Raw genomic sequence first — 15,121 nt, forward strand, 5'->3', positions numbered from 1 at the left:
CATGCTCAAGGCAATGTGCCTGGAAAAACATCAACACATGCTCTGCCACTTGGCAGCTATAGATGGGAGAGCTTGGCGATGGCTTTGTCCATGGGACAAAGGGGTTGGAAGCCAGCCCTGCCATCTCTACAATAATCCTCACTAATTGGCTTCCCCACCCCACCCTGCTCCTCCCTGGAGGTGGAGTATAAGAGGATTTCTTGGCTTCTTCTTAAGCCCCCCCCCCTTCTCAGTCTTCACAGGGTGCCTATCTCCGAGAGAGACACCTGTCCCATGCAACGCAAGCAGTCCGGAGAGGCAGAGGGCCCGGCCAAGGGCAAAGCGCAGGAAGGCGAGCAGCCCCCCAAGGAAGAAAGCGAGCCCAAGGGCAGCAGAAGCCCTGGCTCTGAATCCAGGCAAAGATCCAACTCCGGCCACGGGCGCAAGCACAGCAAAAAGCATCAGGCTGACCCCCATGCAGCTGCCATTAAGACCTACTCTCCTTTCCTCAACACTGTCTTTGGCAAGGTGAGTTGCTGTCTGTAGCAGGAGGGGATGCAGAAGGGAGAAGCAGGGCTGAGAGGCGATGCGTCCTGGACATCAGTGGCAACCTCATGCTCCAAGGAGATCTTTGTGTAGCCAAAATGGAGCCCTCCACGCACATGAAGGTGGTATCGGCAGGCTTGGGGGGAACCCAGGGTTTGCAAAAGTAGGAAAAAAAGAATATTAAGGGGAGACCCCTATAACAGTCAAATGAGGACTGAGCAGATTCAGTAGGCATGGGATGCTGGCTAATGGTTGAGAGTGCGTGGAATCAAACGGAGGTGGGCATGAATGTGCCTGGAAGTGTGACCCCTGCATTTTGTCCCACATGGGGAATGAAGAAAAGGGAACTAGGAAAGAAGAGCAGTAAGGGCTGAGTGGGCTCAGGAAGGACAATGCGGAAAGTGGTCTAGGATAAATGGCGACGAAGTATAAGCAACGTATTGTGCAGAGTTGCTGGGTGGGGGCAGGTAGCCCATTCAGTGTTGGCTCAAAGCTGAGGTGGTGTCCACAGGAGTGGCAACAGAATGATCTCCTGGGGTGGGAGTGAAATGAATGGGGCTTCCTCCCACCTTTGTAGCGTCAGTGATGGGCATGGTGGCCAGCTAGGTATACTGGTACAATAGTTAGCGTATTTTTCACCCTATAGGACGCACTTTCCCCCCTCCAAAAATGAAGGGGAAATATGTGTGCGTCCTATGGGGCGAATGCAGGCTTTCACTGAAGCCTGGAGAGCGAGAGGGGTCAGGAAGCTATCCGCAAGCCTTGCGAGCCCGGCAGGAGTTCCCACCGGGCTCGCAAGGCTTGCAGGCGGCAGCCCGAAGCACGGGGCACGCTCCGGAGCGCACCCCAGGCTTCGGGCAGATATCAGGCAGCCCCACAAGCACAGGGGACAGCGGGGAGGCGGAGCGCCGCCATCCCGCTATTCCCCGACCTGGTTTGGAGGCTGCCAGCCCCACAAGCTCGGGGGACAGATATCTGCAAGCCTGGGGAGACCGGCCGACTTCCCACTGGGCTCCCTAGGCTTGCGGATAGCAGCCTGTTCTGGGGGCTGGGGTCGGGGGAGGCTCGGGCATCTCCCGCCCGAGCCCCGCGCCTGGGGGAAAAATAATTTCCCCCCCCAAAGAACTAGGTGCGTCCTATGGGGCGAAAAATGCGGTAGCTTTGCCGCCTCTCCTATTGTGCTTCCAATGTTCTTGTCCCATTGTTAATTGTGTTTCTTTAGGATGTCATGTATTCAGCCATTGAACTGTTTGCCATCTTGTTTACTTGTTGAGAAGAGTTTTGAAAAGAATTACAAAACTCTTCCAGAGAAAGTGGGCAGGCTGGTTTTGTGACCTCGCAAGCACTAGCCAATCTTTGCTGTGCGCTGCTGGTTTCCCACTGCAAACCTGCAGAGCCAGGTTCCCCCTCAGATTTTGACCCTGGAAAGACAATGGTTTGCTTGAGCAGAGCACATGAGGAGTGCACTTTGTGAGCAGCCCTGTTACCCAGTGCCGGATTTACATATAAGCTAAACAAGCTATAGCTTAGGGCCCCACTCTCTTGGGGCCCCCAAAAAAATTAAAGGAAAGAAACAACTGGATGTACATTTCCAAAATATAAGTTAAAAAACAAATAAAATAAAACCTACATACAGCACCAGTGTTCTGTGTTGTGTAGGCTCCTATGATGTACGTAATGGGCCCCGCCTGCTATATAAAGGGCCCCATTACCTTCAGGAGCTTAGGGCCTCATCAAACCTAAATCCGGCCCTGCTGCTACCCAAGTTACATTTCTCCACAGCCTAGCATCGCATTAATAAAAGTTAGTTGTTCAGCAGAGTGTTTACTGGCAGTAAGGCATGGATGGAATGCCTGGAGAGCAGGGATGGCAGTTTATTAGGATGGCAGCTTGCATGCTGAATTTTCCTAAGCAGTATATTCCTACTGGGAAACATATAGATATTTTGAGCTACTGGCAGAACTCCTGCTTTGCCTACAGAAGGCGCCAAGCTCAGAATATCTGGTTAAAAAGATTGTGGGATGGGAAAGCCCTCTGCCTGAGATGCTGCCAGTCAAAGTGGACAATAATGGGGTATATGGGCAAATGTAGCCTAATCTGACTGCATTACAACTCTGTAATACTGCTGCATCTATATGCCTTATTCCAGCTGGATGTTTCACTTCCAGCATTAAAAGCCCTAAACAACTTGGGATCAGGATATCTAAGGGACTACCTTGCCCACTATATTCCTGCCTGGCGACTGAGCTGCTCAGACAGGACACTGCCGAGAGGATTGTGTGCTCCAGAGATGTGCTTAGTCCATGCTAGAAACTGGGTTTTGAGTGCTGCAGCTCCAGCTCTTGGGAATTAATTACCAGCTGAAATCAGACAAGCACCTGGCATTATGAAGGTTAAGGCACCTACTGAAGACATTTCTGTTTACCTTTCCCAGAGGTGTAACCCAGTAATTTATATTAGATGAAATGTTTTCACTGTTTTTAAAGTTTGTATGGATAGTGTTATTGTTTTAGAGTTTGCTGAATTTATTTTATTGTTCTTAGAGTTTGTGTTCCTGTGTTCTATTCCGGTTTTACCGCTTAGATAGCTATATGCCATCTATACAAGTGATCTATACATTTGTTTAACAACAACAGCAGCAACTATCATCAGCCCCAGCCTGCAAGGTTGTATGATGCTGGGGCTGATTGGAGCACAGCTGTGCTGGCTGGGGCTAACAGTCCAAAACATCTGGATGGCACCAGCCTTATTCTCTCCCATTACCTTGCCCTGATGTAGGGGCCACTGATATGTACAGCTTTGGATAGTTCCGTGGTGCTTATTTCCTGACCAAGGTTTCCTTGCAGATGCAAAAGCTAGTCTTTAGCGCAGAGGCTGAGTGGGCTTCAGGAACCAGAACAGAGCAGATCCACTTGGACACAGCAAGCAAGAGGGGTGGCGGAAGGCCTGTGAAGATTATAGCTAGCCCTCTGCAACATCCTGACCCCAACTTGATTAGTTCATATAAATAGCTGGAGACTGAGGATGCCCTGCTGGGAGGGCAGGAAATCCCATTAGCCCTAGAGATAGGTGGGGAGAAAGGCTGAAGGAACTGTAGTCTAGCCATTGGGGTTTCCCAAGGCTCTCTTCTGGTTGGGAGTGGGTTGAGGGGTCCCATGGGGACACAGGCAGTCAGCTCCCTAAGAGCAGCAGCAGAAGCACCAGCTTTTAGTCAGCCTCCCTGTGCTAGCAGCCTTCTTCTATTCACACAGGGATGGCAGAGAAAGGATCTGGTGAGTCAGTGATCTGCTCTTGACCTCCAATCCATTTAATCCAACCTTCAGCAGGTTAATTTGGGAAGCGATTTCTCAGTGGGGTGGAGGTGGGGAGTGTTGTTCTGAGCCTCAGTTTATTATGCAATCTTCCCTCCCTGCTAATGAGCTGCCTTCCGAAGGACTGGGTGGGGTGGGGACTTCTCAGAGGACACTGACAGGGAAATATTTGCTTAGCAGTAAAGCTAGGCAGGTCCTGTAACAAAATGCTGCAGTGTGCACTGGGCGTTTCACAGCAAATGCATTCTGCATAACGTTCTTGACAAAGTGATAATGCATCAGAGAGGTGGGTTTATTCTGCTTTTAGTTGCTCCTTGATGCTTTCCCAATGCTACCACATTGTTGTCGTCTGGAGGGGCTATAGCACGATAAAAGCAGGACAAAAATAAACCAGAACATTTGTGATATCAACAATTATAGAGGGGTCCTAAAACGTATGTTCCTGTTCAAGGTTCCAGGCAGTCAATCGTGCAGAATACTCATATTGCATTTCCCCATTTTTTCTAGTTTTCCTTCCCAAGCTGACATTCAGAATTCTGCACTGAGCATAATCAGTTCTCACGGGACTGTTTTGGGGGTTCCTTGCCCTTTAAGGCTCCCCCCATACTCCTGTATGCGTTGGAGTTCCCTCCAACCAAACACGCTGATACCTCCCTCTTGTTCTTTCAGTGGCTATGTTTTGGCTCCATTCCTGTTGGCGCTCATCATCAGAGTTTATTATTTGAGGAATAAATATGCTAAGAATATATATTGACTGACATAGACTGAATATATATTGACTGACGTAGGCTGGTTGGCTCAGTGAGAGCTATCAACAACCCTGCTGATGCAATATGGACCCATCATATATAGATATAGCCAGTGCTTTTTTTCTGGGGCAACGCAGGGGTACGCATACCCCTAAACATTTTGTGAATCTAAGTATGGCCCCATTGAGGGGCATTATTTCAACATGAGTAGGAAAATGAGAGTACCCCTAAACATTTTTTTTAAGGAAAAAAGCACTGGATACAGCTTAGAATCTATTTATTTTGGACAAAATTGTTCACTTTGTAATGTCCAGGTAATCAAGTATACTAGGGTGGCAACCTTAATTTCCTACTGTATGATTCCCCCCCCCCCCGATAAATTGTTGAAAGGGCAAGGAGGTCTACATTTCAGTTGCTATGAATATTCCCCACTCCCCATGATTACAGTGGGGTTACATACGCTTCAGGTTACATATGCTTCAGGTTACAGACTCCACTAACCCAGAAATAGTGCTTCAGGTTAAGAACTTTGCTTCAGGGTGAGAACAGAAATTGTGCTCCGGCAGCGCGGCAGGAGGCCCCATTAGCTAAAATGGTGCTTCAGTTTCACCATTTTAGAACAGTTTCAGGTTAAGAACGGACCTCCGGAACGAATTAAGTACTTAACCCAGGGTACCACTGTATATCCAAACTTCATTCAGTCAGTAAGATATAAATCTTGATATGGGAGAAAGTAAAAATGAAACAATTTGGAGGGTAGTTCAATAAGAAACTTACTGAAGAAGATTGTTGTATATGTGTAAAGCTGAGTAAAATGCTTTTGTTTTTGTTAATTGGAAATTTTTAAACCTTTGTTTGACTGAATACATGTTGCTGCTGCACTGTGAATTACAACTATTTCCTACATAGAATAATAGAATTGTAGAGTTGTGAGGGATCCTGAGAGTCATTTAGTCCAAACCCACTACAGGAATCTCAACACGCAGTTGCTTACCTTTGCAACAGGACTGGAGCTTTGCAAATGTGCTGGCAATTTTATTACTGCACCACTAGGAGGACATACCTGACAGAACTGTAATCACATGAAGAATTGTCTTTGAGGAAGAGGTGATATTTACTGGGATATATTATGTGCCCTAACTTAGCAGCAAGACCAGCTGAACTTAATTAAATCTTACTTCTGGGTAAACACATGTAAGACTGGGCTGCACAGATCCAATCTGGAATTTAATAAATGGAATACAAAAAGCAAACAGATTCCAGGACAAATACATTAGGTCATGGGAAAAATTGCTGCACTGCACATATTAATAATCAGATGTATTACATAAAGTATGGTTAAGTCATGCAAGTATATTTTGAGTGTGGTTGGAAATAGATGGGTATTTCCTGAAATGATTGAAAAGAGAACTGCATAGTGCAAGACCAGGCAGCTTTTACTTACCAGTACATAAATCAAAACATTGGAGAATATATGAAAAGTCCTTTTTTAAAAAAAAGACAGCTGACAACCTGGACAGGATCCTGCCATTGATGATCCAGTCAGGAAAAGGGGGAACACAGCTGGAGACATACAACCCAGAAGTTAGATTGCAATCCTAACCCTACGTGTGATTAAACCCTAATGAATTCAGTAGGGCTTATGCATGAGGGGACATGGAACGGATTGCCCTGCAAATTGCTGATACTAGTCTATGAGTCTCGGCAGCCTATCCAAGTATAGGGTTGCCATATTTGAAAAAAGTGAAAATCTGGACACAAAAGTTGTTGGCAAAGTTGTTTAGCTTTTCTTTTTTCGCCAAAGTTGTTGAGCTTTTATTGCAGAAACTCAACACAATAAATGAGTTTTTGAGCTACCGTATTTTTTATGGAAATCACCAAAATCATCGCTACCGACATGGGCTGCCATACATTTTCCTGGACATTTCAGTGATTTCCACCTGGATGCTGTTTAAGAGAGCTGAATACCCAGTATGTCTGGAAAATTCCAGACATCTGACAACCCTAAAATAAATATTTTCCGCTAAGAGGTACCGTATTTTTCGCTCTATAACACGCACCCGACCATAACACCCAGGTAGTTTTTAGAGGGAAATCCGTAGGCATGCCACCCGTAGGCATTCCCTCCATAACACGCACAGACATTTCCCCTTACTTTCTAGGAGGAAAAAAGTGAGTGTTATGGTGCAAAAAATACGGTACATTCTCCTAATGCAGCTCCATTGCTATGAAGATAAGGTAGCTTAGGAAAAAAGCAAAGAAACAGACAAATGTCTTGTAGGAGTTCCCCGTTCTGATATTTCATCCACCCGCTTAACTCTGCTCATGATGATTCACTTCTAGACAGAGTAAATAGAAGCAGTTTGCAAGAGACTTGGGCTCTAACTCTCTACTCTCCTTGTTTTTTGTCTCCCTTTTTGCCAGGAGAGGGAGCTTTCGCCAGTGGAGCTGGATGGTGAGTTGGCATTGTTGAAAGAAGGTCTGGGGAATTGGAGACCAAACTTCATGGGGCACAGGAGAGGGGAAATGCAGTATGCTGTTTTTTACTACAGCAGACACAGTAAAAGGGCAGTGCACAGATCCCGTCACTTTCCCCAAATATCCCTGGGATAGTTCTTCAGCATCCTAGTTTGGAAGTGATGCCAAATGTATATTTTAAATCAGAGCAAAAGAGAGAGAAATTTCCCACATTTCATTCAAAATGCTGGGGAGGAAAAATCACATGTACAACATGAACATATGAAAATAAAATTGCTATGAATTATTTGGCACATCAACACTACAAACCATGAGCTAACCCAAATTGCCCTACAAACGATTAAACAAACCACAACTTGTTTCTCCAAAGTTTGGTTTGGTTTCCAGCTGCTCTTGCCTCATGACTTTGTAACTTAATGAACATCTCTGGGGTGGGGAATCGTGGCTAAGGAAGGGTGTTGGGTTAGCACATAACATCAAGCCATTGTTAAAACACAAACCAAGAATCATAAGCCAACAACAAACCATGGCTTCAGATTGTGCTTTGTTGGGAGTGAACAAACCACAGTTAAGCCACTGGGCAGTGTTTGAATGATCAGACAAGCCAAGGATTAATGGTCCTTTAGCATTATATGCAAACTGGCCCTATGCTGCACAAAGGCCTTTCAAATTAAGAAGGTCAATAAAACAATCATTTTTACCTTCACTCCATCACCCATTTGCTATCTCAATTCTACAAAGCAAATGTAGCAAAATGTTTGCTCACTAAATGACTGTTGGTACCACATTTTTGCTGCTCCCAAACTAGGTGTTGTAATTCTCCTTGGGAACAACCTCTGCTCATCACACTGCTTTGAGGTTTGTTTGTTGTTGCAATCAAGCAAAATATAAATCTTATGAAGTAAATAAATTGTGTAGCAAAGGATTCTCAGTAGATGAGATGAGCCAATAGGACACTCTGCTCCTCAGCAGGCATCCCTCAACCAGATTACTTGATCCTCTTTATTCCGCCTGCCAAGGATCTGACTGTTCCCCAATCTTTTCCATCAGCATTACACCTGTAATAGTTTTTCCCACTACCATGCATGGCGTCCTTTTCCTAGCTCTTGTGATTCTGGGGTCAGTGCATGAGACAGCAGTTCTGGGTTGGCACGAAAAGATGTGGGACATTCCCACTTGGCAATTTAATTTAGAGTTGCCACTAATTACGAACTATCCATTAGTTAGGCAAAATAAGTGATGTCAACAAGGGACTTACTAGGACCATGACATAATCACTGTTGTCTGGTCACATCGTTACATTTCATAATTAAAAACATCAAGAGTTGGAAAACAGGACACCGGTGCCTAAATGGCCATTATAGTCCCACACAGCAATTTCATTTTTTGCAGTGTTTATCACAAACACAAAAGCTGTGCATTAAATTTCTTCAAAAGCAACTTGCCTTTATTAGTGTGAGAGACATCCAGCAGCCCTTTGAAGTTTCGTAACTAGAGCAACCCCTGAGGGCAAGTTTGTTCTTTCTGTTGTCCTCTTGTCTCCTCCATGACTGCATGGTCTTCCTGTGTCCCCAAGATGAGGAGAGAGGAGGTCAAGGCAGGTATCCTTGTCTCACTTCTGTGAAATGTCTTTGGGACTTTTCTTGCAGAACTGCTAGATGCCTTCAAGGAGTTTGACACTGACCAGGATGGCTACATCAGTTACAAGGACCTGGGAGAGTGCATGAGAACTATGGGCTACATGCCCACCGAGATGGAGCTGATTGAGATCTCCCAACACATCAAAATGCGCAGTGAGTTGTGGGGTGCAGGTGGGGATATGTACCCAAAATCTGCTTCAGGAAGTGCTGCCTTGTTCCTTACAGCCCGAAGGTTTCTGGCTGAATGCCCTTACCCCAGAATTGCAGTTTCAGTGGTTCCTATCACCAGGGGTAGACTTTCTGATATTCAAAATTGTCTTTAGGGACAATTAAAAAAAAAGAAGCAGACATTTTACAGGCTTCAACTCCTCCCCCATAATCTCTAGAAGTTCTGACTGGCCAATGGAGAATGGATGCATCTTCTCCATTACACATGATATAAAGGTGCATAGGTGAGCACGAAGGATGCAGGAGAATTTTGATTCAGTTTTCATTTAAAGGAGAATCTACCACATTTGCACTGACCGAAACAATACGCAAACCAAAACACAGCTACTCTTTGGAACTCGCACTGTGGTTTTCCAGCCAAATAATGTTTACAAAAATGCACATAGTATGGGAAAGCATGCATAAAAATGAATGTATTTGGGAAAATAGCATGCCAAATTTATTATAGCAGGGGAAATTGCTTCCAAAAAAATGTGTACATCGGTCAAAATTGCATACAGAAATGTGTTTATTAAGAGACGTTCTCTCATATATATATATATATATATATATATATATATATATATATATGCTTTCGTAGATTTTCACGGGTACAGGAATGCAGGTTTTGGTGTCCTCGGGTGTCTTCCCGTGTAAAAGTTGGGGTGTCTAGGCGATATATATATATATATATATATATATGTGCTGCAAAAATGTGGAAACAGAATTTAAGAACGGAAAAATGAGAAATGAAGAGAACCGAATTCTCTCCATCCCTAGTGAACATATATTGTAGACCCATACCTGCCTTATAAAATATTAGCATATTTAGCTGTTCAAAATGAATCTTACCAGCTGCAGTCTGTGATATGTCAAATGGTACACAAAATCGACATGCAGTGTACCAGCAGCTAAAATGCTAACAAACGTTCTGCAATATATATTTACCGTAACTAACTAAATAAACAAGCAGCCTCCTTGCTTTTGAACAATATGATCAGACTCAGGCTGGAGATAAGCTGGTTCATTGTTGCTTGCTTAAATGCAAGACACCAGTGCTCTGCTCTCCTTTCCTCACCACCACAACATTTTACTCCTGAGAAAGTAACTCGTTCTCTCTATTTCCAGCGTTCAGCTGTGAGTGCTGCTGCTTACGTACCCAAAACAGAACTGTCCGTGCACAAAAGGGAGGTGGTATCAGCAGATCTGGTAGAACCTCAAGGCTTGTGGAAGTACAAAAAATGTGGGGGTGGCGGCAAGGGAATACCAATGAGGACTGAACATGCTCAGTAGCCACATAATGAAGTATGACTGTTGGGTGAGGGAGGAGCAGTAAATCAGCTGGGAATGGGATAGAGCAGGGAGGTCCAACTTTTCATACCAACTGGGTAGCAAGAGTACTTCCACACGGAACCTGCAGGCCATTCACTGCCTTGTCATGCAGAAGAGGGGAGCGTGACCAAAATTTGATGCCCCTTCCCGGCCCTCATGCTCCCTTCCCAAAGCTGATAAATTAAATGAGGCTCTGGCAGAGTACTAGAGTCCTCCCACCTCCTTCCCAAAGCTGGGAAAGGGCTAACTAGGCCTTTGGAAGGAGGTAGGGTGATGCTAGGACCTTGTCAGAACTCTCACACCTCTTTTCCAAAGCCCAGCACCTCTCTCACCTGGCTTTGGGAAGGTAGCACAGAGGGCTGTGGTGGAGCTGGGTGTGTGTTGTCAAATGATGCTGAGGGCCGCCAAAAAAGAGCTTGATGCCTCAGGCCACATGTTGGACAGCCCTGGGGTAGAGAATTATGCAAAAGAAGGGCAGGGTGGACTGACTAGAACAATGAACAGGAACTCTCCATGCTGCAATATTATGCTGCAGGTTCCATTTGTGATACTGATTGTGCTGCAGTCATTCCGTAAAAAGTGCAACTACTGTACCTTCTCTGCCCAGTCCTTGGGAAGCTGACTTTTTCTCTCCTTCTCTTTCCTCATAGTGGGAGGTCGTGTAGACTTTGAGGACTTCGTAGAGATGATGGGCCCAAAGTTGCGTGAGGAGACTGCTCACATGGTGGGCGTGAGGGAGCTGAAAATTGCCTTCCGTGAGGTAATGATGGGAAGCCAATCAGCGGGAGGGAAGCAGGGAATTGTGATATTCCTCAAACCATATTCCATGTAATGCTTTAGATACAACTGCACATTATATTTCCATAAGCCCTGACATTGTAAGAGACTCATCCCTGATGAATTGTAAGGCACAGAGAAGTATGTAGGTTCGGGCTAGAAATGTGGGTGGCAACTAGCCAGGGAATCATCTTGGCCCTCCAGATGTTGTAGAACTACATTTCCCAATATACTTGGCCGTTGGCTGTGCTTTCTGCGGCTGATGAGAGTTATAGTTCAGCAGCACCTGGAGGGCCAAAGGCTCCTCACATCTGGGCTAAGACATTCATAGTTACCCTGTCCTCTCACTACTGGAATCAAGTTATATTGTTTATCAATTATTATGGGTCAAAAAAGTAACTGATTCTCAGCAATCCACAAAACAAGGTAATTTACTAGCACTAGATCAGGCTTCCTCACCCTCGGCCCTCCAGATGTTTTGATACTACAGTTCCCATCATCCCTGACCACTGGTCCTGCTAGCTAGGGATCATGGGAGTTGTAGGCCAAAAACATCTGGAGGGCCAAGGTTGAGGAAGCCTGCACTAGATAATGTATTTTTCATTGTTGTTTTTAAACTGCAAGCTTTTTGAAGACCCCATAGGGCTAGCCATATGGCATATACATTTCAGAAATAAATATGAAAGTTCTTCCAGCCTTTTCAGGGTCTTGGATAGTGCTCTGTGTGTGCAGAATAGCTCTGTGTTTGCCACATTAGTCTGTAAAACGTATCAACCATAATCTTGGCTTATTTTGGTTGGAGTGCTTGGTAGTCCTACTGGCTCCACAGATTAGAGATGACAGTTGGAAGAATGGTTGGCTGCTCATGATGGATCTTACTATAGCCAAATAAAGGGAATTAATTAGATGAAGTATTAATACATTGCCCTCTGGCGGCTGTCTGTGTGAATAACAAAATTTCTTGGCAGGTGGAGCATTTCAGCCTATGCAGAAGAATGTGTTTCTGTGTTGTGCAAGCTCCTAGGGGGCAAGTAGTAGATATGGCTAACATGTGTTCAAAAACATATCTCCTGTCTTAGTGCTGGTTCTGTGATGTCTCTTCATTGAGCTGCTATGTGCACATAAGATGAACCGAGACAAGAGGTGCCTGATAGCTTTCTCTTGATGCTATGGAACAAGGAGCGGCTTCTAAAATAAGCTAAAACAACCTTACCTTGGTAGGGCTGCAAGCAGCTGTGTTAGACCCAGCAAATGTAAATGGTATATGAGCTTGCTTCTCACACCCAGGTACCCACAGCGGCGAGAGACAGCTGCTTCTCTCTGGGGCAATTGCACATTATGTATATATAAAGGAGTGGAGCCAATGGCCTTTGGCACTACATGAGGAGGTGAAATACTAGATGAATGAGAAAGACACCTGCAACTGTCTCTCACTAGATGGATACTTCATTTGTTCATTCATTCATTCTTTTACACAACACCCCATGATCTCACAGGGAAACAACTCCTTTGCTGCTGCAGGTGCTACTAGTAAATGCTTTCCAGCTTAGGATAGAGGAGCCGAGGTGGAGTGGGGTGACCAGGATTGGGGATCATGGGGGTAAGCATGAAAAGGGGAGGAACTTGGAGGATTTGAGGGTAAAGGAAACCGAAGTGTCTGAGCTGGAGGTAACATTGTGCATGTGCCCTTCTTTCTGAAGTTTGACACAGATGGGGATGGAGCGATCAGTGGGGCAGAGCTGCGCCAGGCCGTGACTGTACTCCTGGGGGAGCAACTCAATGGCCAGGAAGTGGATGAGATCCTGCAGGACATGGACCTCAATGGGGATGGAAGAGTGGACTTTGATGGTGAGAGAACAGAGCACCTTCCCTATTAACCGTCTTCTCTAAACGCAACAGGGGTTAGGGGGGATAGATACAGGATTGATGTGGATTGTGGCTAACGTCATGTGTATGACATGGGGGATGCAGAGGGTGCACGCAGTGGCTATCGCGGGGACTGATTCTCCTCTTCCCACCTGTTTCAGAGTTTGTGATGATGCTGTCAAGCAGGTAACAAGATCCAAAGGGGAAGTGAGTGTTTTCTTACTTCCAGAATTACTGCCCTTTCCCCCTGATAGCCAGAGGGAGCTGGCTGCCCTTTGATGTCTCTTCACCTCTTGGAGATAGTGGGGCAACACCCACAGAAGGCTGCAGTATCTCCTCCAGTTCTGGGTCCTTCAGTGAAAACCCATACACACCCAACTACCAGCTGACTCCACCTTCACATGGTGCAAGATATCTCAGGGGGAAAACTCTGGCCCAGGGGAGCTATCCTGCAGCTGGGCTCCTGAAGAGGCCTTCTCTCTCCTCTGGATATGGAAGATCGTTCCGAACTATGGATCAGATCTGAAGCTTTGGGTGATCTTCCTGTATCCAAGCTTTCTGCACAGTATTTTTCTATTTTATTCTTTCATTTCTATATCACAAACCAATCTAATTGTCTGTCTGTCTGGTATACAAAATCTCAGTTAAAAGCAAAACACTATAACAGATAATATCAAAGCAAAATACATTCAGTTTGGGGCTTCATCTATGAGCCCAGAATTCCTGGAGAATGCCACTAAAATCAGGAAGTTGATCCGAGCAAAATTTCATATTTCACTCCCCCTTGGGATGTCAGTATTCTCCTGAATTTGAATGGTGGCATCCATATATCTCCAGGGCAAAACAAATACATGAATGAAAGGCCTTTTTGCAGAGGCCTTAAGATGGAAAGGGAAGAAATAAATCTTAGTGTGCTTCTGTAGATCCCCACTAGGCTACATTACTGGGGGTGCGTGTGCACTGTCTTGTTAAATCAGTACAACAAAACTCAGGCCTAGCCAGTAGCAAACTGGAAGAACCAGCCCATTGCTATGTATTTCCAGAAAATGTGAAGTGCTCCCCAAAGACTACCTTGCTGAAGCCTCAATTTTGTATTTTTTGTAGTGCAACAGTTTAAGCCACAGTTCAAGTCCTTTCTCTCTCCTATGCCAAGAGCTGGCAGGAGCCTGTACTGCAAAATAAAAGGGTTTGTAGAGCATAGCTCATTGTTAGAGCAAATATCCCATGTTCTAAAGTTCCCAGGCTGCATCACCAGCGTTTTGAGCCAAGAGGTAGGGTAGCTGCAAGAAGGTTAGGAAAGCCCCACTGAATGAAACCCCAGAGAGTTACCACCAGGCAGAGCAGACAGTGCTGGGTCTTGACTAGGTGGCCCAACTGAGTATGGGGCAACCTCATAGGTAGCAGCATATTGGGGGGTGGGGTGGAAAAGCAGCATTGTACGCAACAAGCAGTGGGGCAGATCCAATACCGTTAACAATTAGGCACCCAGAATCGTAAGACTGTGAGCTCTGGAGAACCTTTCATTCATAAAATTATGTATCTATTTTAGAAGAGTGAGAGAATCCTCCTCCCACACACCCATCGGATAACACTGCCATTATCTCATTGGTCATTCCCAACAGTGTCACCACTGAGAGGGAAAGGGTGGCCACCTGCTTTACCTTACAGGGGACAGTCCTCTAATTGGAAGGTCATCTCTAACTGAAGGGCAATCCAGTCCAAGTCCATTTTAAAGATAAAGAACCATAAGAAGGAAGGGCTGGGGCCTTGTATATGAGAGAGCTGGATCCTTGAAGTTTCCCATTCACAGCACGGGGCAGGAGACTGAGCTGGCACACAAGTCACCTCGTCACAGTCTTTTCCAGTATGTACAGTGAGATGCATTGCACTTTCATTTAAATTATAAACATTTTCAAAATTTGCAATGATACACATAAAATTGGATTATGCAAATAAACATCCTTTTATTTTTGTCACCACCCTCATGAAGAAGGACATTTGGGGGGTAGGGCAGCTGAGCCTGAGCTAAAATGCTCAGGCAGTTCTGACTAGATCACAGGATTTGAATCTAGACTTACACCTTGTATTCATGCTAACTCTAACCGTATTAGAACACCGTGATCCACTCCACCAGAACAGTTCCATCCCACAGATATTAAAAGGCAATCTAGAAAACCTGCAGGGGGACCAGCCCAGTGCAAATTCTTTGGATGAAAAGGCAATGAACTACTGTTTT

At 45.2% G+C, this 15,121-nt stretch overlaps 1 protein-coding gene across 2 annotated transcripts; it reads left to right on the forward strand.

Moving 5' to 3' along the window:
* Positions 1-205: 205 nt before the first annotated feature.
* On the forward strand, positions 206-14,760 carry LOC309353295 (calcium-binding protein 2-like). Of its 2 annotated transcripts, XM_081882683.1 has the most exons (7): positions 206-507; positions 7,010-7,040; positions 8,713-8,856; positions 10,893-11,002; positions 12,720-12,867; positions 13,047-13,092; positions 13,185-14,760. In XM_081882683.1, the coding sequence occupies exons 1-6, from the start codon at positions 274-276 to the stop codon at positions 13,073-13,075; spliced, it is 696 nt and encodes a 231-aa protein (XP_081738809.1). In that variant the 5' UTR covers positions 206-273; the 3' UTR covers positions 13,076-13,092; positions 13,185-14,760. The 2 variants fall into 2 exon arrangements, with proteins under 2 accessions (XP_081738809.1, XP_081738808.1); XM_081882682.1 differs by having other exon boundaries at positions 13,047-14,760.
* The last annotated feature ends 361 nt before the right edge of the window (positions 14,761-15,121 follow it).

The sequence above is a fragment of the Podarcis melisellensis genome, assembly GCF_964234715.1.
Source record: "Podarcis melisellensis genome assembly, chromosome: 1".
Taxonomy (NCBI): domain Eukaryota; kingdom Metazoa; phylum Chordata; class Lepidosauria; order Squamata; family Lacertidae; genus Podarcis; species Podarcis melisellensis.

Excerpts from the sequence above, each read along its gene's own strand:
- LOC309353295 (XM_081882682.1), top strand. The coding sequence starts at position 274 with ATGCAACGCAAGCAGTCCGGAGAGGCAGAGGGCCCGGCCAAGGGCAAA. Across the intron at positions 508-7,009 it reads TCAACACTGTCTTTGGCAAG|GAGAGGGAGCTTTCGCCAGT; the intron begins GTGAGTTGCTGT and ends CCTTTTTGCCAG. Across the intron at positions 12,868-13,046 it reads TGGAAGAGTGGACTTTGATG|AGTTTGTGATGATGCTGTCA; the intron begins GTGAGAGAACAG and ends CACCTGTTTCAG.